This window comes from Camelus dromedarius, chromosome 14 (genome assembly GCF_036321535.1).
Source record: "Camelus dromedarius isolate mCamDro1 chromosome 14, mCamDro1.pat, whole genome shotgun sequence".
Taxonomy (NCBI): Eukaryota; Metazoa; Chordata; class Mammalia; order Artiodactyla; family Camelidae; genus Camelus; species Camelus dromedarius.
Window position 1 is genome coordinate 36,482,011 of NC_087449.1, and position 25,270 is coordinate 36,507,280.

General features: G+C 54.4%; 1 protein-coding gene across 3 annotated transcripts; it reads right to left on the reverse strand.

The window, feature by feature from the left end:
- Positions 1-1,923: 1,923 nt before the first annotated feature.
- Positions 1,924-22,447, reverse strand: SLC5A9 (solute carrier family 5 member 9). 3 transcript variants are annotated; one of them, XM_064493605.1, is made up of 14 exons: positions 22,257-22,447; positions 20,316-20,387; positions 16,889-16,993; positions 16,432-16,596; positions 15,159-15,264; positions 14,212-14,292; positions 13,705-13,910; positions 13,376-13,511; positions 12,832-12,939; positions 10,764-10,914; positions 8,821-8,989; positions 7,218-7,433; positions 4,109-4,268; positions 1,924-3,465 (listed from the first exon to the last, which is right to left on the reverse strand). In XM_064493605.1, the coding sequence occupies exons 1-14, from the start codon at positions 22,416-22,418 to the stop codon at positions 3,257-3,259; spliced, it is 2,046 nt and encodes a 681-aa protein (XP_064349675.1). In that variant the 5' UTR covers positions 22,419-22,447; the 3' UTR covers positions 1,924-3,256. The 3 variants fall into 3 exon arrangements, with proteins under 3 accessions (XP_064349675.1, XP_064349677.1, XP_064349676.1); XM_064493607.1 differs by having other exon boundaries at positions 16,432-16,626; positions 16,859-16,993; XM_064493606.1 differs by having other exon boundaries at positions 3,397-3,960.
- Between the last annotated feature and the right edge of the window lie 2,823 nt (positions 22,448-25,270).

Genomic DNA, 25,270 nt, shown 5'->3' on the forward strand with positions numbered 1-25,270 from the left:
CTCCTATTCATCCTCCAAAGTCCAGTTCCAATAAGAACTTTCTGTCATGTCCTTTCCTGATTCCTTAGGAAGAATTCACTGCTCCCTGGCTTTGCTCTGACAGCACGTCCTGCCAGCTCTAACATGACTGTGGAGCGTCTGCCTCCCCGTGTGCCCATCTCACATGCAGCTAATAGCAGTAATAGTAGTTAACATTTACTGAGTTTAATTATGACTTTAATTGTGTTCCAGGCACTGCTTTAAATAATTTATGTGAATTAACTCATTTTAATCCTTTCAACAATTCTATGAAGTAGCTGCAATTACTGTTATACAGAAGGGAAACTAAGACAGAAGTTAAGCAACTTTCCCAACATCATGTAGTTAGCAAACAGTAGAGCTAAGGTTTAGTTCCAGAAGCACAGGCTTCCAAGTCCCTGCTCTTAACTACTGCATGGAACCGACTCTCTTTGGTTGGAGGAGGGAAGACGGCTCACGGACGGAACCCCGGGGGTATTTCTGACAGTTTTGAAGGGCCTCATGCCAGATGGGGAAATACTGTAAGAGAATCTTAAACAGTGAGTAACCCAAGATCTGCACTTTACAAAGATCAGCCTGGCTATCCTGCACAGGGTGAACTGGAGGAGGAGAGACTGACAACAGAGATAACGATCCAGAGGCTGGTACGATAATCCAGGGAAGAGACGATGAAGTCCCAAGTTTAGCAGGGACCCTGCTCCTGGACTGAGCCCTGCCTACCTCCCCAGCCACTCCCCGCGATGGTGGGGCCACTATTCCTAGATGTGTAGGGACTCCTGCGCAAGTGCGCCTGGCCTCGGGGCCTGTGGGGGCTGAAATGCAGCCTGGGCTCTGGCTGCCACCTCCAGCCCCGCAGAGGAGTCACAGATGCCAAGAATGAAGGCTGCCTTTGGCTTGCTTGCGCAGGGAAGCCACGTGGGCTAGCAGTGGCCCTGCCCAATGCTCCTTTTAATCTAGACATTGTAAACTACTCTTTGTTTTCTAACAATGTCATGATTTTCCCCACCTCTGTGTTTTGAATGTTTGATTTCCTCTGCTAAGGATGCTCTTCCACACATTCATTCATTCATTGTTTCTCTTATTCACAACACATTTTTTGGACACCCAATGTGGGCCAGGGACCTTTCTAGGTGATGGGGACTTTACAGTCTAGGGGATGAGACAAGTGTTAATAATTATACAAACATGTCACTCTGATACTTTCTTTGAAGGTAAAGTCAGGGGACCATGAGACTATACGTTGGGTGCTGGGGACTTGTCTGTGCTGGGATGCAGGTGGCCAAGGTAAGGTCGTGACTGGGACAACACAGCTTCCCTTAGGATGTATGTGACTTTCACACTGAGACGTAGGGAACAAGCAGGGGTTCACTAGGCAGAGTGGGTAGGGAAAGACAGCGGCCACCCTGCCTGCGGCCCTCCTGTGTGTTAACGGTGTGCTCATGAATCTTAGGGTTAAGGCAGAGAGGTCTGGAGCCCAGATGAGATTCAGCATAAAAAAGGGAGGGGAAGGCTGAGGAGGACGCCCCCAACAGAGAAGGGGGGAATGGAGACATGACAGAAGCTCCAGGGAGAGGGGACTGTGGACCATGGCTGGACACTGAGAAGACCTGTGGGGAACTCTCATAGCAGGCTGCTGAGGAGCTCTGGGAAATAGGGATGTTCAGTATTTTATTTTAAATTGTGCTTCTGTGGCTTACAATGCTTCCCCTCCCCAAACCTTCAGTGTAATCAGTAGCACACAAATGCCTTATGTTGGTGGTTTTAGGGGAAACAGCTGAGCTCCAGTAAGGGCTGGTGGGGAACAGTGAGGACAGCACAGCCAAGTGAGGTGACACAGAACAAAGGATGGTGGGTGGACACAGAAATTTGGAGGCAGCAGCAAAAGAAGGTATTCATAGATTCAAGTTGATTTAAACCTCAAAAACTAGAATTTTATTTGTATTATGATGAGTGATAGTATAAAGTGATGATCAAAGGCAGCACTAAAGAGCATCTGATGAGAGCAGGGGCAGCCTAGATAGGGAGACAGAAAAAGGAAGGGACATTTTCACGGGTGTCTTTGGTGTTGGGAAGAGGCTAGGGTTTCATTCTGGACATCTGAGACTCAGCGTGTAAACTCCAACTGAAGGGGACTCCTCCCCCAGCTGGCTCCCCAACTCACCACCCAGCCAGGCCACAGTGCAAAGCTTACCAGGATTTTGGACAATTACTAGTTCACCCTTTATTGAACACCTGCTGCTTTCTGAGTACAAAGTCACACAGTCCTCGGCCCCTGGAGTACTCAGCCTAGTCGAGGAGGCAAAGCTCACAGTACAGTGATCAGTGCTGCCACAGAGGCAGGTCCAGAGGGTGTGGGAGGGGGAACGGGACCTTGACCCAGTTGTGGGCATCGGGCAGCTTCCTGGAGGAGGGACACTAGGCAAGGTCATGGTGTCTCCCAGGGTAGGCAGATGCCAGGCACACAGAGGGAGGGGACACAGGGCAGCTGCAGGGGCGCCTCGGCTATCTCTGCAGGGCTCGCTTATAAGCACAGAGCAGCCCCAAGTCACATCTTCCCAGCTGGACTCTAAGTTCCTCGAGGCCCTGGAGACTTGGCGCATGTTTGGGTATGAGGACAGAAGAGGCAGCATTTGAGGGGAGCCGAGGGGAGCTCCCTGCACAAACACCGTCTGTCACCATGCTTACACGCCACCCTGGTCCCTCACTCCTCCAGGTCTGACAGCCATCAGTGCAGAGCTGCCAGTGGAAGTACAAGGCCTCCTGGAGAGATTCCTGCTGGAAGCAGATGACCGGGCTCGAAGCCAGAGAGTAAAGGATGGAGAAGGGGGACAGGGAAGGGATACAGAGGAGCAAAGACGCACGAGGATTCGTGCAACTTTCTTGCCACGCGTTTTCTTGTATCTTCCACTTTTTTAACCTCATGAATAGGAGTAAAATCTCCAAAACAGACTCACCAGAGGGTGGAAACAGTGTTTTTGAGGTAGGAATGAAAGGTCTGTAGTGGGAAGAGCTGGAGCCAGGAGACCTAGTGGGAGCCATGCTGTGTGGCCTGAGCAAACCCAGGGCCCTCTCTGGGCCTCATGGCTCCACCATCTGTGTGTCAGAGTGCAGGCTGCTCCTCCAGGGGTCCTGCAGCCTCTGCCCTCAGTTTGGACAGTGAGGTGGGAGGAAAGCCTGTCTCTGGCCAGCCAGGCCTGGCTGCGTTTAATATGTCTCAGCTGATGCCAGGCCCTCGAGGTCATGCAAAATAGCCCCAGAGGAAGACGTTGACGGCCAGCAGGAGGACGGCGTTGATGCTGCAGACAGTTCTCCAGAGCGGCTCTTCCTCAATGCTGGTCAGCTTCCGCTCCAGGGCCGCCTTCTCCGCGGGGCTCAGCGCTTGCTCCGGGGCCCCCGAGAGCCCGCAGAACCAGCCCCACAGCAGCTTCCCCCAGGACCTGCGTGCGGCTGACAGACAGAAGCCAGAGGGGAGGAAACGCAAGGGAGGTGCGAGGTGAGGTGGAGATAGGGGGATGATGAGAGAGCGGGGCAGGGAGAGTGGCGGTGAGAAACCCAAGAAAGGAGGGAGGTGCACGGGAGGAGGGAGAGGCGGAACACTCAGCCTCGCCCACCCGTGTGCAAGCCTCAGACTGGGCACCGAGCTGCGCTTCCCACCCTAGGGACCTGAGCGCCAGCCTGGCCACAGCACCCAAACCATCATCTGGCAGAAGCATCTCAGTGTTTAGGGTAGGGTGGTGGTAAGGGGCGGGGGTGTTGTGCTAAAGGGTGAGGATGATGATGCAGTTCATCCCAGTCCAGAGCGCACGCCCAGCAAGAGGGCAGAGGGGCCCAGTATCAGGGAGTGTGCTGCGCCGTGCTATAAGCCAAGTCTTCTCACCTAGACTGTATCAGTGATGAGGGCAATGTTTTGGCTCCCATCTGCCTTACTCACTTAACAACCATCTAGGAAGGGAGGAGGGTGATATACTGGGGCCTTCCTTAGAGACCCCATCCCCAGTGACCCCCAGATGGGGTCTCTGGGGACCTGTGACCTAGGGTCCGTCCCCACTGCTCCTCTGTGACGTGCACCCCCAGCCTGCCCTCAGCCTACCTCCAGGCTGCTCCTCGCCCCAGCTGGAGTTGTCTGCCCCTCCGGCTCCTGCAGGGACCTCTTTGGGGGGCACCTCCGCTGTCCCTGCTGTGTTCTCACTGGCTTCCTGCTCCAGCTCAGAGTGGGGGCGGTTCCGTGTCCACCACGTCAGGCGAGCAAGCTGGAGGGAAAGAAAACAGTCTTGGCTCAGGTACCTGGGGTGGGAAGTCCTGCTGCAGAGAGGACCCCTTCGCGGGAGGCCATCAGAGCAGCGAGGAGAGCGAGCAAAAAGCGCAGGGCTGGAGGAGGAGACCTGGCCCTTAGGCCCGGCAGCTCCGTTCTTCAAAAATCTGAACTCCCTGCACCTGCTCCAAGCAGGGCTCATGCAGGGACCGGAAAACACACCGGGTCAGGCCCGGCGCCTGACCTTACGGAGCTCATGGATGGGGCGAAGCGAGGCTGCACAGGCAGGTAGGTGCCCCATGACAGGGATGACCCACGATTGGGGCTCCCGAGGTCAGGCTGGGGGCTGACACTAAATAAAACTAGTAGGCAGTGGGGAGTCCCCACAGACAGGAGGCAGATGGAAGAGCCCAAGTCCTGGGTTTTAGAAAGGTCTCAGAGTGAACTGCTGGGACCCAGCCTAGAGATGGTTGCAAAAGTGAAACAAGAAAGAATGAGGTCCTGAGATCACAGGACGGGGCAGCCTTAAGGAGGGTTAAGGAGTGGGGTTTCCAAGCCGTGGTGACTGATCAACTGAGCAGTGAAAGGGAGAGGGTGGTTCTCAGATCCTGCCCGGGACCATCAGATGGTGGGGAGACCCTCTCGGGGATATAGTGGGCAGGACAAGGAGTGGGTTTGGTGATGGTGGGAGTGAGAATGAGGGGTAGAAGGCAGGGCAGTCACGCACACGTACAAACAGCATGAGCATGAAGAGTCTATAGGACCTCAGAGTGGAGACGTCCAGGGAGAGAAGCAAACCAGTGCTCCTGGACGGCTGGGGCTTCCCCTCCTCAGGGGCACAGCAGAGAAGGGCACAGCAAGTCCTCTGCCGGATAGTGGTTGGATGCAACTGTCACCACCTGCACTCTGAACTGTCTCCTTTCCGACGGGCTCTTTCCTGGCCAGGCAGCTCTTTGCTACATGTTGAACCAGGTGCCCCTGAACTGCCTCCAGCTTCCTACAAATACATGCAGCTGTGCGCGGGAGTGGGGTGAGCCCCCACTCCTGGGACACTTTCCTCCGGGCACCCAGCTGCGTCTCGCTATGAGATCATGAGCTCCTGGGCTGCTTCCTTGCTCTACTTACACAGTGTGTCACCAGCAGCACATGTACCATGTCTCTTTATGTCACCAAGAGGCAGTTGGATTTGGGGTTTGAATCTTGGGAGAGGGGTTTTGGTCAGAGATAGAGAATTGAGTTTCATCTTTATGTAGAGGGTTGTTGAATTCCTGGGCATGGATAAGACAGCTCAGGGACAGTGTGGGGTGAGAAGGGTTATAGGTCACATGTGGGTCCCTAAGGAGCAATGACATTTAAGGGGCAGGAAGAAGATCCCATGAAGATAGTAGAAGAGCAGTCATAAGGGTTAAAAAAAAATACAGGAGGAAAATACGTATTGCAAGTGAGCAGAAGAGAGGTCTCTAGGATGTAGGACATGGTCAGGAGTGTCTGGTTCTTCTCAAAATTCACTTAAGATAAAGATGTGGAAATGACCTTTAATTTTCAGTAACAAGGTTGCTGGGGACCTTGGTGAAAGCAATGCCAGTGGGCGGTGAGGCTCCAGCCAGACTGCAGTGGGTGGAAGCCAATGAGAGGCGGAAAGTGGAGGCTGGGGATGGGGACCATTCTTTGTGAAGTGTGCTGTTGAGGATCAGAGAGGGAGACAACTGTAACTGCAGGAGAACAGGATCTAGGTTGGGGCGTTTTAACTGGGATGGACTTCAGTGTGGGGGTGAGACAGCAGACAATGGAGAAGGTGAAGGATCCAGCAGTGGGGGGAGGGGAGGCAATTTCAGGAGCCGCTGAGGAAGTCAGCCTCTCTTTGCTCATCTGTGAATATGCTGCTTGTTTGGAGGAATTAGTGATACCAAGAATAGAAAGTCTTTTTGCAAACTCTGAAGCGCCATACAGGTAAGGGGTATTATTATTTCCAATCAATGTCTTAGAGACCAGTTTCCAGCATGGGCTTTGTACAGGCTAAATTCAGTTTCCTCCAAATTCATATGTTGAAGTTCTAACCCCCAGTACTTTAGAATGTAACTCTATTTGGAGATAGGGTCTTAAAGATGTCATTAGGCTTAAATGAGGTCATTAGAGTGGCCCTGATCCAACATGACTGGTGTCTTTACAAGAAGAGATCAGGTCACAGACACACGTGGGGAAGACTACATGAAGACAGAGAGAAGATGGCCCTCCACCAGCCGAGGAGACAGGCCTCCAAGGAAGCCAGCCAGCCAAGTGCTTGGTGTCAGACCTCCGGCCTCCAGAGCTGTGAGAAAACACATTTCTGTTGTTCAAGCCACTCCGCCTGCTGTGCTTTGTTACAGCAGCCTAGGCAAACCCAAACCTTTCTGCTTTAAAGAAAAGAGTTTTCGAAAGACTGGGCATTGTTGTCTGAGGACTGGTAAATCCACCATCAGGGGAGAGGTGAGGACTTCAAATTGAGCTCTTAACTACCTGTTTCTTCAAGGTTGAGCTCCAAATGACCTTGTCAGGGAACTCGCCGAATGCCCCCCACACCTCCCCAGCGGTGCCCGCCTCTCCCTCTGTGCTCGGCCCCTCCCTTTGAGCTTGGTTCTTCTGCACTTCCTCTTGGTAGAGTAACTGTTGGTGTTGGGGTCTTCCCCTCACCCCACCTCTCCTCCCATGGACAGTCATTGCAGGGACCATTTATCGTTGTAACTCCAGCACATTGTCTGGCACATAGTAGGTGCTTGCTGAGTAATTTTCCAATTGAATGAATTACTTTTCACTTGGGAATTAACAGCCCAAGATGCTCCATGTCCCCAGGACATCTGTGTGGCAAAAGGGGAGACTACAACCCAGAGGAGTAAAACTCAAAGGTGGAGCTCCAGGCACCAGGGGCAGGGGGGCATTTGGGGAACCTCATTCCGAACCCTCCCCTTGCCTTTTCCTCCGGGATGGGAGTTGTGCAGAGGCTGACAGTGATGATGACGATGGCCGTGAGCCCGCAGAGGAGGAGTGCAAAGTAGAGGTAGTGGAAGTCCCTCAACACAGCTGGCCTCGGGTCCGCCTCCCCGCAGGCTGGGGCTGGGTAACAGAACTCCAGGATCATGCGCAGAAGCCCCACTGCCAGGCCAAACATGAGGCCCCAGAAGGCTCCCTGTGGAGAGAAGGGAGGGGAGACGGCAAGGGTGAGAGCCAGGTGGGAGACCCTGGGAAGGTATAAGAGCCACGGTCTGTTACAGTGTTAATAGTGTTTGCAAGTCTGAGCGAGTGCTTCATGAATGCTGAGGCTTTGTTTTACCTTAGAAAGCACAGGCTGCAAAGTCAGTCGGCTAGGCTCTAGGCAGAGCAATGCCTGGAGCAATGCCTCGACCTCGCTCATGTGCAGTGATAAGCAAAGTACTGAGGCTGAATGCTTAATGCTCAACTAGAAGGGATACACCTTTGTATACATCAGCTGGGAAAACCAGGATCTTCCCCCACTTTCTGTTATGACAAATCAGAAATCAGAATAGAGCTCTTTCCTTTTTCACTTTTAAAGAAAAGCTCTGGTTCCTCCCACATCTTCTTTCTAGCACTGGTGGACCCTAACCTATACCTGTTTCCTCTATATAAGAGTCAGATGGCTTGTGTTTTCAAAAATGAGTTGCTGGTTCTATTTCAAAAATTCTGGAATGAGTAGAAACCTCCAGAATTCAACTGAATCCTGCTGTGCGCCTGGTTATCAGCAGGGGGCTAGAGCTCTACAAATGGTAGATGCAGCAAAGACCTGGCTTAGCTACTGCACTGGGGGAGGGGCTTCTGTGGTCCCCTTTGCATGACCCTGGGCTCTCACGTGGCCCCGTGCAGCAGTGACCATGACATCCCTGCACCCCCCAAGGTACAGCCAGCAGATTTGGTCTTTTCTAGGTTATCCTGGAGAGTGACCAAGGTTACCGTCCTGGTACCTCCCAGGGTCTGTTAGATTTCACCACAGTTTCACAAATGGCACAGGTGCAGGTGCCCCGTAAGCTCACACTTTGTTTCATCATCCTCACTGCTGTTGTTTTGCCTCCATGTAGAACCTTACAGTGTTAGAGATGGAACAGACCCCAGAGGTCTTCCAGTCTCCTCAGGCTTCCATACAAGCTGCTCCCTGTGTCTGGAACACTTTTCCCTCTCCCATTACTCCTTCAGGTCTCAGCTCAGATGTCGCTTCCTGACACCCTCCCAGGCATCCCATAGTTTAGGTGCTCCTGCTCTTTTCTCTCATAGCAGCCATCATACTTTGTTATATTGCATATTGAATCATCTTTCCTCCCATCTGGCTCAGGGATGGCAGACCTTCGTGAACTTTATAAACCACTCCCCCACTGGGGCCTCCATAACAGGATTGATTCATGTTTGTTGAGTGAATGAATGAATCTAGACCAGATGCTGTGGCTAGGGAAATGGGGAGGAAGGCAGTCTGTGAGCCCAAGGCCACAGAGAGAGACCATGCTATGGACAGACTAGCTCCTCGACCCTCTGATGAGTGGGAGATTCAGGTGTGCTGCTGCACTCACAGGCTCTGTGACCCTCTTGCAGAAGATGGCCAGCAGGAAGAGGGCGGTGATGGGTGGGGCCAGGTAGCTGGTGACAGACTGGATGTAGTCAAAGAGCTGCCCGCTGTTTGCGCTTTGGATGATGGGGATCCAGAGGATGCTGATGACAACCAGGAACACCACAAACACCCTGCGGGAGAGCACGGGACATTGTGAGAAGCTCTCAGGGCGGCAGGGCAAGGGGTGGGGTGAAGGTGATGCACGGGAACCAGGGAAGGACTCAGGAAGGGAACACATGGTCGCTGAATCAGAGAATGTTAGAAGTCCAGATCACAAATGCTAAGATTCCAGAGATTTAGGCAATATCAGAATCCAAGAAACCCAGAATTTTTGAATTGGATGCCCTTGAGTGCATGTAGCCCCTTTGCTCTTCAGGAAGAAATCCACACCTTTCCCTTCACCACCCACCTCAGTAAGCGGTCTCTGGTCTGCTTGGGGTGCCTTTGCTTCTCTTTCACACCCAAACCCTGTGCAGCACGGCCCCCCTTTCCAGTGGTGCGGCTCCAGCCTCTAGGGACTTCTCCTCTAGGCGCCTCCAGCTCTAACCCTCTCTCCCTTACTTTGGCATTTAGCTTGGACAGGGACTCCACTTTCTTCTCCAGATTCCCCTCAACTGTTTCTGGCTCAGGTCCAAGTCCCCTAAGTCTCTGATTTTGCAGGTAGGTGAACAAGTTGAAATACTTTTCTAGCCTGCGTTGGGTGCAATAATGCACATGGCCAGGAGATGGCGCCCAAACCCCACTGATTGATGAAATAAGCATGGCATGACCCCACAGGTAGATGAGCAAAGAGATAAAAGGATTCCACACACCTGTCCTCTCCTCTCCTCTCCATTCTCTCCCATTTTTTTTCTCTCTCTCTCAGGCCCCACTAGAACAGCAGCTATGAAGTGGTCTCCCTGCCTCTCATCTTCCTCTCATCCCCCACCTCTTTACACAATCTGTCCTGCACTCAGATCCTTCGATGATCAGACCGTGTGCGTAGGGCTGGCGCCACAGATGAGTGGGCAGTAGGAATCCATCAGGCAGCCGTGGGCAGAAGGCATCGCGGTGGAAGCAACAGTGAGTGCAAAGGCAGGGAGATGAAAAAGAGCAAGTTATCTAGAACTCAAGTACTATCCACCAAAGCGGAGAATGAGCATGTTAATCCAGAAACCTGAACTATAGAGCCTTAAATTATGAAGCAAAGATTTCAGGAAGGGCCTCTTAACCTTATGCAAGCTACAAATCCCCAGCCTAGGGAGAAAAAGAAAAATTAGCCACCAAGTTATATTTTGAAAAGCATAAATTGGATACCTATGAGATAAAGTTCAAATTTTTCAGCTTAGTATTCAAAGCTCTGCATCCTTTGGAGACAACCTTCCCATAAACATCTCCATTGATGCAGGCCCCCAGTGCATTACCCCTTTCTCATTAAACTGTGTGCACCCTCAGGCCAGGAACATGTGAGTCATCCCTGTGTCCCCAGTCCAAAGGTTAGATGCGAGGTAGATACTCAGGGTGAGTTTGATGCAGTGAATGAACAGTCTTTCTGTTATCCTGGGATGGCAGCCAGAGCTGGTCCAGGAGACATTAGGAGCAAGCTGCTTGCTAACTTCCTCCCATTTATACAGTTCACCTTTCATTGATTAAATGCTTTGTCAGCTTCTCTCATTTACCCTGTTGATCAATTCTAAGATAAAGTTGAACAGGCAGGGAAGAGATTTTTTTCTCCTTATTCTGGAGGGGGAGGAGTGGTCCAGAGCTGAGGAGGAACTTACCTGAGGTCACGTGGAAAGCTGGCACTAGAACCCAGAGCTCTGACTGCCAGAGCAGGGTCCAGACCCAGCCACATCTCCTCAGAGGAGAGCGGGGAGGGAGCCTGCCTACAGGGAGGGGGCACTCCAGAAGGATGGGCCCGCGCACCTGCCCACCACCATCAGCTCCTGCTCTGTCGCCTTCCTGCGGAAGCGCTGCCACACGTCGATGGCGAAAAGGGTGCTGCTGCTGTTGAAGATGGAGGTGAGTGAGCTCATGAGGGCAGCCATGATCACGGCGATCATCAGGCCCCGCAGACCTGGGAAGAGACGAGGTTTCCGTGGACAGCGGCCCACTAAGGCCAGCTCTGCCAGGAGCCACGGAGGCTGCAGCATACAGCAGAATCAGGATTTAGGGGATGGTAAGGGGTAGGGAGGCTGTGGAATGAGGCTCCCATCCAGGAATCCAGGAGACCCAAAGAATGAGAGGCCGTATCTGGCCACACTCTGCCTCTGCCTTCCTCTGTGGCCTTGGCTGAGTCATCTGCACTCCCTGTGCCTCAGTTTCCTCATCTGCACCATTAAGGGGTGTGAGATGAAGCTATCTTTAAGGTTCTCTGCAGCTTTGACATCTCAGGCTGAGGTCTAAAGCTTGTAGACACTTGGTTAGTGGGCCCCTAGTAGGGGAGAGGGTAAATCTTAATCATTGGTTATTTTTTCAGTGTTTTTGTACCTTTTTCACTGACACTGTGGTGCCTGGCTAAACCCCCAGCCTAGGAGGCCAGCCTTGGATTTGTCTCCTGGTTCTGCAGGAAACTAGCTGTGTGATCTTTGGACCAGTCCTGGCCCTTTCTGGGCCTGTTTTCCACCTGTGGCAAGGTGGGGTGGGCCCACGGACACCTGAAGTCTTTATGGTTCTGATGACCAAGCATCTAGAAACACGACTGCTCACCCCTGGGGGACACCTCCCAGCTCAGGCCCGGCTCAGCCCTCTTTCCCTCCAGCTCAAATATGTAACCACCTCCTGTACGTCTCCCTGGAAGACTCAAGATGTCCCAAACCAAGGCCAGCATCTTTCTCCAGGACCTCTGTTTCTTCCTTTGTTTAGCGTCTTTCTTATCTCCAACCAGACACCTCAGAGTTATCCTGGGCTCCTTTCTCTGCTCCCCTCGCCCCACCTCCCTCAGTCAGTCCCTCTGCGGCTGCCCTGTCATAACTGGGTCCCCTACCCACCCCTGCAGTATTTGTTTGATTCATTTTTTGTTCTGCTGGAAGGAGGGAATAACTCAGTGACTTCCCTCCATAAACCTCTTTCCCTTGATGTCCTCAATCTCAATATCCTTGTAAACCCAAGGCCTGGAAGTCCTCTTTGGATCTCTCATTCTTGTCCCTCAGGTACAATCAATCATCAAGTCCTGCCAACTCTATCTCACGAGTATCTTTTAAACACTTTCTGTCCATCTCTAAAGACACTGACCTGGTCCAAACCACCATCACTACCTGGCTCACTGAGAACCCCTCATTTATCAACTCTCTGCCTCCTCCTAAGCTGAGCCCTCTGTGCAGAGTGATCCTTCTAAAGCACACATCCAATCATGCATGATGGCCTGAACCCCCACTCCCTGGCCCGTGACCTTCTACTGCCCTCAGAGTAAAGGCCACACTGCACAGTGGGGCGTGGCTGCCACCTCCATGCCACGAAGGTGGTCTTCATTCCTACTGCATCGGAGCCCACGCGGACTACTTTCGGTTCTGACTTCATGCTCTCTCTCAAGCCTGGGCTTTGCACCTGCAGCCCTTCCTCCTGGGAATGACATTTCCCACACTCCTCTGCCTTTGTCTGCCTAAGATGTTCCTCAGGACTCAGTTCCATTTCCTCTCCTCTGAGAAACCATCCCCCACATTCCCCCAAAGTGGGCCAGGTGCCTCCTTAGGGCTCCCTCAGTCCCACTGTGTCCCCACACTGGTCTCATTGTATTGTGCCTTCTGCAAGGAGTCTGAGAGCAAGGGTCTGCCTTTTATCCCTGCATCTCCAGGACCAGGGCACAAAGCAGCGCCTTACAGACACTTGTGAAAAATGTGCGTCTGTGTGTATTAGGAAGGGGGATGCAGTGGTGGATGGTTTTATTCCCTCTTCCCATCCATGTGCATCCTTAATGCAGCCCCTCCTGGGCCGCGGGGAGTGACAGAGGCTGGGGAGCTGGTGTGAAGCATGGTGCATGGGAAACGAGACTCACCCACTGGCATGAGAGCCATGACCAGCTTGGGGTAGGCGATGTTGGAGCATCCCACTCGGGCCCCGCAGATCCTTTGGCAGACGTCAGGGTCCACGCAGCCCACCTCATCTGCAGGAGTGGTGGCAGTTAGGGCCTCCTCTGGTTGGCCCATTACCCATAGGGAAGTGTTTGCCTGTAACTCAGGCAGGGCCAGCGTCTGGAGGGTCAGAGGGCAGGTGGGTGTTGGACACTGTGATTTAGCGGCTCTGGTGACTTTCTCAACCACATGCTACCCTGCAAAGGCTGATGGAATCCTTTGGATTTTAGGCTTTATATCTTGATAAAAGGCAAATATCCTTGCAAAGCACCAAGAATACCTTCATGGGTCTTTCCCTTATAAAAGGAAAAGCAGGATTTTAAAATGACACTCAGATACAGGTTTCTTCTACTGAAACACTTGTATGTCTGACACACAATGCCTAACGTACATATTGTGTGTTCTTAATGGAAACAGGGTGTGACCCCTGCTCTGGTCAGTGCCGCCCGGAAGGAGACTAGCTCTCACCTGGGTACAGGGCGCGGCTGATCATGCCGGGCATGACGATGAAGAACATGGGCAGGACCTTCAGGTAGCCCCCAAGCACAGAGCCTCCCTTGGCGTGGGACAGACTCTTGGCGGAGAGAGACCTCTGCACAATGACCTGTAAAGGTGGCAGTTTGGGGGTGCTGCTGGGGTGGGCTAGGGCTCGGCTCAGCACAGGTGAGCCCCTAAGTGCCCCACACCCATCCCCGAGCGAGTCCCAATCCTCCGTGTGTCCAGATGCCTGGATGGCCCACAGGAAGCCAGTCTGCCCAGTCTGTGGTGGGCTGGGCCACGCTTGGTTAGGGCATCACCTGGTCAGTGCACCAGCACCATGTGGCCAGCACTGTGAGCCCGAAAATGAGGCCTGGCCAGGGGAGGTCTCCGTTCACAGGGTCCCGGAGCATGTGAAAGGCATCGGGTCGGGGGAGGTGACAGGTGGTGTTGGGGACTGTGACATTAGGGATGGCCTGCCTGTACCGCTGCTCCAGACCTGGGTACCAGCCCACCTCCTGAAAGCCTGTGGGGAGAGACCACAGTGAGCAAAACAGCCCTGAGCCCCCCTGGGCCTGTCATAGGCCCCTCCCCAGTTCCCAGTCCTGTGTGGGGCCCCAGGCTTGGACCTGGTATGGGACTTGGGAATGACCTGGGACCTGGGGCTGGAGTAGAGAGAACCCTGCACTTTGAGAGCCCTGGCCTGGAAGGGAGGACATGAGTCTGTGCTCTGGAAAGTTCTGATTACACGGTGAAGGTGACAGCTGAAGACAGAGCAGAGAGGAAGGTAGGGGTGAGGGAGGGGTGTGTTCAGGCCTCTTCCTTACCCAGAAACATGAGGACCAGGGCTCCCCCAACCATGATCACGGTCTGCAGAGTGTCTGTGTAGATCACAGCCGTGAGGCCCCCTGGGGACCCAAGGAGAGGACTCATCAGCCAACACCAACAGTGGTCTATCTTGGGGTGCCCGCCCTGTGCTTGGGCGCACTGGGGAGACCAGAGAAGACATGGAGCCCTCAACAGGTGGACTCTGGCTGCGGCCTTTCCCCACACCGTGCTCCCTGTGTCCCGCCCGCCGCCCCGTGCTCCCTGTGTCCCGCCCGCCCAGTCGATGGACAGGGCACAGTCACAGGTGCTCATGTCTACCTCTTTCTGTCCCTGAAGGCTTCTGGCTTGTGATTTTGTAATATCCCACGTCCTTTCCTTTGCTGTGCTGTTAGGGAGACCTCCTGCCCCACCCAACACCCATTTAAATCCCCCATCTTTCCAGGCCGCCTCAGCCAGGAGTAAGTCTGCCCTGAGCCCGTGCCCCAGGCGCCCAGGCCTGTGTGAAGGGCTCCAGAGGAGACAGGAGAAGGAGGCTTGTGGCTCTTGTCTGGAACATCAGCAGTGACCCTAGTCCGGGTGACAGTCCCCCACTCGCCATCCTGTTCCGTGTGGCAGTCGGCCTTTCCCTGTATCTCTGAGCGTCTCTCCTTCCCTGTCTCTCTTGGGCTGGCTCTGTTTCCTCCTGGTTCTGCCCTTCCTGTCTCCCCCTTTCTCTGTTGCACTCAGTCTTTCCATCTTTTCCTCTGATGCTGAGCCTCCATCTGCCTCCATCTGCTTCCCCTTCTGTTTCTTGTTCTCACTCTCCAGGTCAGTCTTCTCACTGCCCCTCTCTGGACCTCTGTCTCCTCCAGCCCTTCCCTCCGGGTCCCTGCTGCCAGGAGCTTCCCTCCCCACCTCTCTCTGTCTCTCAGTCTCTGCACCTGACGTGACTTCCCCTCTGCCCTACCTGTGATGGTGTAGATGGCCGTCACCACCAGCAGGATCACCGTGGAGAGGTAAAGATTCCAGCCCAAGGCCATCTGGATGAAGAGGGCTCCAGAGAAGATGTCAGTCTGCAGAGACCGGAACCAGAAATCCAGGTCACCTGAGGCCTTCGTGTGGCCACCAGGGTATGTCACCTTCCCACTCAGCAAAACCAGGCGCTGTCGGTCCCAGTCACACGATGAGGTTGAGCCGTAAGTGCCATATGCGGGAGGATGGGCTTGATCTCGCAGATGCTGAGCAACCGTGGGGACTTAAAGCACAGCAGTGCCACGTACAGCGCTGAGGCTGAGAACCACGTGACCTGGCAGGGCCATGTGCTGGTGGTGAAGGTGAAGTGGCACACGGAGGAAGTGAGGTGGGAGCTGGGGTTGGGGAGAAAGAGGCCATGGGAGGGAGGGTGGGAAGCCAGGGGTCCCTGGCTGCTCCCCAAAGGAGCACGGGCCCTCTGCACTGCCAGCTGGTCCCACAGCGGACTGCCGGGGCAGGATCCCCAGTGCAGATGGCACAGGTCCTGGATCTCCATGTGTCTGGATGTACTGGGAAACTCGGGTCTCAGCCTTTGCCTGAGCTGACTTAGGGCTGTTTATAAGCGTTGGTGGAGCAAACACTGTACAGTTTTTTCTAGTTCCGGACTTGGCAAATGAATGATTCCGTCCCCTTCAGAGCATGTTTGCTGGTCCCTTTCCATGAGTATTTTGTGACCCATCACAGGAGCTACCACATGAAGAGTGGCAGGGGGTCTGGACTGGGCCACAGGACCCAACATTAATTCCAGCCCCAGAGCTAGCACTCTGGGTGGCCCTGTGCAAAACATTTGACTGGGGTTTGTCTTCTGAGTTTATGTCAGTAGAGGAAGGATAAACCCTTCCTAACTGTAATATTCTAGGCAATTAATGCTCGGTGCTGAATGAAGAATCAATTAATGAGATGATAAACGAGTGAATGAACTCTAGATCATGAGTTATTTGGATGGAGGGACGTCATTCACTCAGCAAACATTTATTGTTCATCTCTGATTACCCCGCTGCTGAGAGGGAGCATGCAACGAAGGGATGTGGATTCGTCCTCCCTTTTCTTATCCTTCCTTCATCCACCCATCCATCCACCCATCCACCCATCCATCATCCATCCATCTATCATCCGACTAGCCATCCATCCAGCCAGCCAGCAACAAACCAGTCCTATACTCAGCATTTTCAGAGAGACATGATGGCTACAGTAGAGCGAGTACTCACTGAAATTTTGGTGAAGATGTAGAGAATGAGAGACAGGACAGACATGTACACCTGGATCCTCTGGCCTCCAAATCGCTTCTTCAGGTACTGCGGCATTGTGACCACACCGGCTGCGATGTACACAGGGACGAAGATCCAGCCAAGGGCCAGAAGCAGCCAGGTTGCCTGGGAGAGTGGGGAGAAGGTGTCCAGGTCCTAGATGCAGATGGAGGGGTGGTCCGTGCAGAGGAAAGCCCTGGGCAGGGAGGTGAGGGACCAGGGGCCTGATTTTAGCCCTGTGTGACCTCTGTTGAGGTCCTCCAGGCCTTGGTTTCCTCATCTGTAAAATAGGTTCTTGATTCACCATGCAGCCTCCCCAAGCACCTTCGAGGTTCCTCTCAGCACTAAGGCCAGGGATGAGGTGGGGTGAGGTGGAGTGGGTTCAGACCCTCGTTATCCTCCAGGCCAGCATCCTTACGTTCCACTCGAAGCCACCCACAGCGAGGCCTCCAGCGGCCCCTGTCCCAGCTAGGCCAATGAACAAGCCGCTGCCCACGTTGCTGGACATCAGAGATGCTCCGATCTGCAAGGCACAAGTGGGGTCAAGGGTCAGGGGTTCGTTTACACCTGAATCAATCTAGAGCCAGGACCACAAACTTCAGGAGCTGGGAAGGAGGCAGAGAGAGAGAGCAGAGCCCGAACTCAGGAAGTGTGAGATCAGAGGGAAGGCAGGAAGTGGGAGGGGCGATGTGGGGAGGGATGGGGCTGGCGTTGATCAGGCACTTGTGTGCCAGGCACTGTGCCAGGCATTTTATACTCACCAGTGCACTTAATCTCACAGATACTTGGAGGAATGGGCATTAACCTTTCCACTTTACAGAGGAAGGAATTAGTGTCAGGAGAAGTGAGGTCACGGGCCCCAGGGCACCCAGAGCGTGAGTGGCAAAGTGAGAAAGAAGAAAAGCCACAGAAGCAAGCAGGGTCCATGTAGGGAGGTTAACACTCTGCTCTGGGGCCATCCATCTAGGGCCTCCAGAAAGAAGGGAGCTGAAGGGGGAAAGGGGAGGTCCCCACGAGAGGGATGGGGGACCCTCTGCCACCCACCTCCTGCAGGCTCCAGGGCAGGACCAGGCAGGGGGAGCCACTGTGGGGCTGAGCACAGGCCAGGCCAGCCTCTGAGTTGAGTTAATTTTCTCCAGGAGGGAGCCAGCTACTCCAAGGCAGTCATAGTTATACAGATAAAGACCATCTTAGCAGTCAGTCTGTAAACAACACTGCCAACTGCCAGGTACTGCTCTAAGTATTTTAACTCAATCACTCCTCACCACAGCCCCATGAGGGAGGTTCTGTCATCCCCATTTCCCTCGGGGAAACTGAGGCACAGATAAATAATTGCTCAAGCTCTGGAGCTAATAAGTGACAAAACGAGGATTTCCACTGTGGCCGTGTGGCCGTAACCACTGCACGACTGGTGATGGGCAGTCACTGGGAGGGGAGAGGGACCGCGGCTGGAGGGGAGGAGCTGTGCGCCAGTCTTGTACCCTGTGTCACCTAAATAAAATCGTGGTGCTGGGCAAGAGTAAGTGAGAAGAAGGGAAAGTTCTGAGACACTCAGAGAAGAGGCAGCTGGGCAGTGCAAAGGAACAGAGATAACAACCAGACTGACACTGCTGAGGCCTTGGGGTCATCCCCAGCCACACACACACACACACACACACACACACACACACACACACACACACACTCCCTTAGTCCTGGGGATGCTGCAGCGCTGGGCCGGACCACCCAGCCAGAGCAGAGAGCACTGGGCCTCCTGCTTCAGAGGAAGAGGCTCCCTCGGCTGCTCCGCCCCCACCCTGCCCAGGCTCCCAGCTCATCTGTCATGGAGACAGGAACAGGGTGGGTGGGGGACCCCACAGGCCTCCTTGGGACAGGGAAGCTGCTGCTCCTTCTGCTCACAGCTCCCCAGCCACACACTCCCCTCGGGGCACGGGGAGGGGAACTGATAAAAGAATTCTGCATGTATTGAGATATAGGGAAGTCATTCTGGCTTATACATAACTTGAGTTTATGCTAACTAACATAGCCTGTTTGTGGCCTAACAAATATACTTTGTACGCCTGCTTTAATTATCAAAGGAAAAAACACATTGACAGGAAGTAAAGAATGTCCGTGTTAAAACTAAAGATGAAGTGCCTCCCTCCCCGGGACGCCAGTGCTAGTACCCCCTTGATGATGAGACTCCCCTCCCAGGTGCCAAGATCATACTGACTCGCAGTGTGTGGCTGGTTGGTTCCCTCTTTTTTTTTATTTTTTTCTCTGAAACCGTGGAGAACTGTATCCCTGACTTGTTAATGTTTCTTTGCTCTGACAAGACATAAAACTGCACTGGAAGCTGCGTTTGCCACAGCAGTGACTCAGAGTAATCTGGGAAGTGGGCTTCTGAGCTAGTTCTCAGTTTGGCTCAAATGGAACTTTTTCTATTTTTATTGTTGATTATTTATTGTTTATTTTTGTCGACAGGTACTTGCTTCTCAGGATAGGCTGAGTAGGGAGAGCGCAGAGCCCCTGGGCTACCATCACGGACACCAGACACACACGTTCCAGCGGGGCAGGGGGACCGGGAGTCCCTCTCCCGGGGCTGGTTCTGCCCGGGCCCAGGCTGAAGCTGCTCTGCTGCAGGCGGCTCAGCTCACAGCCCTGCCTCTCTGGGGAGGCCACCACCACATCCTCCTTGCCTTGGGCTGCACATCCCCACGCCCTGCTCCATTTCCATCTTTGGGGCACCTCCTGCTTGGAGGCCTCGGGTTTCCTCACACCCACGGTGAGACCCAGAGCCCTGCTGCCCGCAGGACTGAAAGGGCGTCCAGACCGGCCAGCCCCTGCTCGTTCTTCTGGACGGACCAGAGGAGGCGTGCTCTGTCCGCTTCTGTCCCTCCTGCTGACTTGTTTCCGGGGCTGTGATTTGGGGGTGGGGGGCACCAGCTGAGCAGAATGGCCTCCGTGGGGTTTTCTTTCTTCTGAGAGGGGTGGCTGATAGCACCAGTGGCCCTGTCCCTGTCCCTGTGAGCTGCCAGGCCTTCAGCACCCCCATCCCTGGGGATTCTGTCATCCCGGGAGCTCAAGAGATCCTTGCCCTCACCTCTTCCTGTCTCAGATACCGGAACCTTCCAGAGAGCCCAGCAAGCCTCCTGGGTTCCTCTGCTCTGTCACCAGCAGTTGTGGGGCAGTGGTGAGAACCAAGACAGGGGTGTGAAGCCCGCTGGCGGTGTGTGCGGGTGTGTGAGTGCGAGTGCATGCACACGCCTGCCACGTGTGAGGTGTGCTTGCCGCAGGCTCACCTCCCTCCATTCTATTTCTGGAAGGGGAAGTTAGCTTTGAAGGACAAAAGAACAGATAGGGTGGCCTGATGGGAGGAACTGGGATTCACCAAGGCCTCAGGAAAATTGAGGTTGGTGGGGATTTTACCTCTGTGATGTCTCCCACTTAAGTGCTCTTTGGTATGAAGCTGATGTGTCACTTTCCCAAGAAAATCTTTCCTAATCCTACTTCCACTGTCAGAGGTTCCCTCCAAGTGCTCCGTGCTTCCCTCCAACTCAGCAGTGATCACGCTGTTTATGAGTCTGTCTGCCCGGCTCCACTCCTAGCTTCTCTAGGACAGGAACGTTCTGGGTGGGCTCTGTAGGTCCAGCGTCCAGCCTGGGGCCACACTTAGGAGGTGCCCGGTGGACGCTGGGCCCAGGTGTGCATCTGCAAGATCTCTCAGGTTGCCAGGTGCATCTGGACCAGAGAGAAGGAGCCCCGAGCCAGGAGACCCCTCAGGGGCTGTAGACTCAGTAAAGGCGGGAGAAGATGAGACAAGGACCAGGAGGAGGAGGGTAGGGGAGGAAGGAAGGTCAACTCACTGGCCACCAGCTCATGGACCTCCCTGCCAGGAAGTAGCCGCCAATGGTCCCTCGGCTTGCACGAATGGATGACTGGAAAGGAAATGGTGAGAGTGAGGACTTCCTGAGCCTCCCCCAAACTCTTCCCTCCACCCCAGATACCCTGCCCTTTGCTGCAGGGGCTGTGGGGACGCAGTGGGTGGGAGCTGGGGCAGACGGTTTCACCATCTTTAAGCTACATGTCCTGGGGAGTCATCTCCTCTCTCCAGGCCTCCCTGCTCATCGCCCAGGGCTCATGTGAAGAGCAAAGAGCTAATGGGGGTGAACTGCCCTCATGAATGTCACGGTGCTGCGTGTGTGCCCGGGATCATTGTCATTGTGCACTCTTATGTCCTAGCCGGCCCTCCGTTGGAAAGTTGCTTCAGGAAATGAATTGGGGTCTCACCCTCAGGCTACTGTGGCAGGTAGACCGCCCTGTCCCTTGTCCCTTCCTCCCAGCTGGACTCCTACTCTGGGGGCTTGGAGAATGCAAAGCACTCGGGCCCGGGCAGAAGAAGCACTCTGCTGGGGCACCTCCCGCGCTGGCCTGAGGTCAGACCACACTGCTCAGGCCCACCCAGGACCCTGGAGCAGACCCTGTCTGCACTGGGGGGTGGTCAGGTAGCGGCCTGTTGAGGAATTGCTCTGAAGACTGAAAGGGGAGTCGGGAGTGAAATAATTTTCCCTCAGGAAGCAGTGGCTGAGTGCAGGGCAGCAGGCAGGGAAGAATAAATTAGAAGCTGTTATCGAGATGCTGAAGCTGACAGGTGTCTGACAGGTCTGGAGACAGGGAAAGGAAATGGGAAATTAAAAGAAGCTTCTCTTCTCCAAGAGAAAGGGACATGAGTCACCAGGGCGTGCCCGGTGTGCGGGCCCTGCCTTTGCTTGGACTTCCCTGGGTCAACTCTGGTCCTGGACAGGACAGATGAGCAGGAAGAATTTATGTTACAGATGAGGAAATTGGGACCCCCAAATGGGAACAACTTTTCCAAAGCCATGAGGAGTAGCTGGCGCTCTTCATGGCCGGCCGCCTCCCGGGAGCTAGGGCGGCTCTGTTTGCCTATATCTTCTTCACGTCACCCCGGGGAGCAGGGACTGTTCATCCTGCTTTACAGATCAGGAGACTGAGGCCCAGAGAGCGTAAGTGACCAGCTGGGACTCAGATCACCCTCTGCCTCACAGTGGGGTCTAAAGGTGCCTGCGTTCCCCTGGGACGCTGCAGAGAGAAGAACTGTGGGTTACGGCTGCAGGGGCTGCACTGGGCACCGGGCCCGATGCCTACATGCGTCCTGTCCCTGAACCGCAGGACCGCTCTACAGCCTGCGCCTTTTCATTCTCATGTCCGGATGAGAAAACTAAGGCTCCATCTGTTGCCAGGGCCACTTGGCCGAAACTGTGGGAGTGGGCATCTAAACTCAGGACTCCTTGACCTCCGAGCCTGGCCCCTGTGCACGGCACCAAGGCTCCGGTCAAAAACGGAGAACGGAAGCACCTTGGGAATCTGCCTGGCTCCCTTCTCATGAACACACGAGCCCCAGCTCCTTAAGAAAGCATGGTTTCTTGTTAAGACCTCATCTAGTGGAGGGTGGGGTAGGGCCAGGAGTCAAGCATTCACGGTGTTGGGGATCCTGGCACGTGGAGGAGGGCAGGAATGAGGGGAGGGGCAAAGGCACAGAGACAGCGAACTAGGAGATGGGGGGTTCAGGCCTGGTCTGCCTCTGGCTCGCTGTGTGAGTTCAGGAAAGTCACTGCCCTCTCTGGGCCTCAGCTACCATCTCTAAAAGGAGGGGCTGGAGAGGATGATTCCTGAAGGCCCTTCCCCACCAGCCCCCATGCTTCCTGGACACACCTTCCTTCTGCCACCCCTGCCCCTAGCTCCACGACCAGCCTCCCCGGCCACCCCTGTCCTCTGGGCCTACTCACCCAGAGCCCCACGCCGATAACAAAGACAAAGTAGATGACCAGGACCGCGATGTCGTAGGCGTGCAGGCTGACTCCAGGCCCCAGTGCTGAGTGAGGAACGGCCTCGGTGCTGAGCCCATTTCCCGAAACTCCAGGCTCCATGGCTGTCATCTCTGGGCTCATCTGCTTGTCAGTAACCACCAGGCTGGACTTTGAGGCGCTCCGGGCTTCATTCCTTTCCTTTAATGATTAAACCGCTCTGAGTGCCATCGGCCGCTGAGACTGAGCCGCACTGGCACATGAAGTCCTGGCCCCCGTTTCCCCTAACTGCCATCCCATCCTCTGCAGGCCTGGCTCCCTTCCCTGCTCCTGCTACACACACGCACACATACACTGACACACTCATGCACACATACATATACACACTCACACATGCATACTCCCACCCTGGAAGGAGCAGGAACAGGAGGAAGAGCAGGAAGTAAGGAGTAGAGTCTGGAGTCCTGGACCGGGAGGGACTTCAGAATTAAGGTGTTCAGGCTCCTGCTTGTGTGGAGGGGAAACTGAGGCCCGGGCAGGGAAAGTGACCTAGGGCAGTAAAGGTGGATCTGGGCCCAGAGTCCAGGTTTCTAAATGGTCTATTCCATGACATTTCCTTATGCCTAGTGGGAGGGACACAGGGGGAAGGGAGGAGTCTGCTGTGTTCTTGTAAAGCATCCACCATGTCATGTGCTCCCACCTCCAACCCAGGTGTCATTTGCCCCTCCCCCATCTTTTTTTTTAACAGTGTGAGAAATTGAGGTCCGGGTAGAGACATGGTTTATTCAAAGCCACAGAGTGGGGCCAGAATTCACATCTTCTGAGTCCACACTCTTGTCCTGTGCTCTGACAAGTGAACATTCCTGAAAAGGACACAGAGCTTCCTGGGCCCAGGAAAGACCCTCCGCCCCAGGGCCCAGGCAGCCTGGCTTCTAGTCCCAGATGCACATCTCACCCGACTGTAGAATGACCGTGGGCAGTTTGCTGAGCGACTGAGCCTGGGTGTCCTCGTCGGCGTGGCCTCACAGCACCACTGAGGTTGGGGTGAGGTCAGGTTGCATTCCTGAGACCCTCTGCAAACCCGGAGGGCCTGCATGATCTTGGGGTTAACGCAGATAAATGGACACTACCACCATCTAGCCAAGGGGCCCAGACAGCAGGCACACAGGCGTGCTCGCTCACACTGTCCTGGAGTAGCTGAATTTGAGACATCTCAGTCTTGTGAGTATCTGCTCTGCATCCTGCTGCACTCACAGGCTGGGGGTCCAGGCTGGAGCGGCAGGTAAGGGGTCCTGCTGACTGCCCCTCCAACCCAGCATCCTGTGAACATCCCAGACCTGGATATGGGATCCCTTTTGGGGGAAAGGGAAGTGAAATATAGACCCTGGGCCCCCTCTTCCCTGCCTCCCTCACCTCCTGACTCAGAGCATCAGGCACAGGCCACGCCGAGCCTCAGGGAGTGGGCCACTGCGCTAGGAGGAAGGCCAGGGTCTTCTCAGCTGAGTGGGGCTCAGCAGGTCTCGTTCCCATAATTACCAAGTCTTTATAGAGGAAGGGTCCTTCACGCTCATATTTAAAGATGAAGGAGAGCTTTGCAGATCAGCAAGAGGGGCAAGCGATGCGTGAGCAGTGTCAGCATCATCAGGAAAACAGGAAGGACCAGGTGCCTTAGATGCTCAGCCCCATGTTCTCTGGGGGTGAGCTGTGTGGAGGGGCTGTGGCTACGAGGCTGGCCTCACCCTTGAATGTTACTCAGGAAGAGATGGAAAAGTCTGCACTCAGGCCACCAAGACCACAGCGAGGCTCCTGGACCGATTGCTCTCCCAGAGAAGGGAAGGTGAGTGTAGCCAAGAGAGGACCTGAGTCCTGCACTTCCTCCTATGCCCCCAACCCGAGGGGCCCACCCCAGCCCTACAGGTCCTACTGCCCATGGGCCCTGTCCCCCAATGCCCCTCACAGATGTCCGAGGCTGAGCCCCAAGTCCTACACATTTTGCCCAATCCTAATCCAGCAGGTTTGGGCTCACCCCAGCCTCTCCTCAAAGGCATCTGAGACCATTTGTAAGCTCACCATGCAACTTAGTTATCCAGAGCCCAGAGAGTGCGAGAGGGGCTAAAGGCTGTGAATAGATACTGTGAAGTCTGCCCAAAGCCCCTGCCTTTGCCATATCACCGAGCCCTGAGCCCCCACTTGGGCCTCTGATTTTCACCAAGGCTCTGGTACTTGTGCTCCAGCTCACAGCACTTTGGAAATGACGACATAGCAGTGGGAGAGAGGCTGCCCGAGGTGGGCGGGGCTGCCCAGGGACAGCTGGGGGACGGGCAACTGACGGCCGGGCAACTGACGGCCGGACAGCGCGGGGAATGTCATTAAAAGCAGGTAAAGCACGAAGAATGCTGCAAAACACAGTCCAAATTAAGGTGAAATGACCTATAAAATAGGGCAACTCAACTCTCAACCAAGGGCGTTCTTGGAAGAGTCACACATGTGTCAATGACCCAGAGTCACGGAGTAGGACTACCATGGATTTTCTACTCAGAAGGCATGGATTATGAAATCCAGGCAGGAAGAGTTTCATTCCAAATGATTTAAGATTCTAGGCAGGTGTTGATATTCAAGGAAGAGGCCTCATTTATCCAGGCGATCCTCTCAGAGAACCCGCAAGATGGAAGGGTGTGGTCAGTTGTCCTTCTTACAGGAGGCAGGTACCCGCGGTGCACCTGGCCCTGGGAGGGATACCAGCCCTATGCGGTGGTTCCCAGCCCAGCAGGAAGGGGCCCTCAGCACAAAACAGGTCAACATCCTCCCAGCTCCTCCCAGCTGAAGAGCAGGAGAAAGGAGCAAAGTCCAGTGTGGCGGGAGGTTTGGGGGAGGCCTATGGAAAGGGGTGGTTTGAGCCAAGCCTTAAAAGAAGTGTAACAGGCCAAAAAATGGAAGTTCCTACTGGGGCTCCAAGATACAACACAAAAAATTGCTGAACGAGAGGTCAGTATGCA

Excerpts from the sequence above, each read along its gene's own strand:
- SLC5A9 (XM_064493607.1), bottom strand. The coding sequence starts at position 22,418 with ATGAGCCCAGAGATGACAGCCATGGAGCCTGGAGTTTCGGGAAATGGG. Across the intron at positions 13,512-13,704 it reads GGTGCTGGTGCACTGACCAG|GTCATTGTGCAGAGGTCTCT; the intron begins GTGATGCCCTAA and ends CCACCTTTACAG. Across the intron at positions 12,940-13,375 it reads CAGCCGCGCCCTGTACCCAG|ATGAGGTGGGCTGCGTGGAC; the intron begins GTGAGAGCTAGT and ends CCACTCCTGCAG.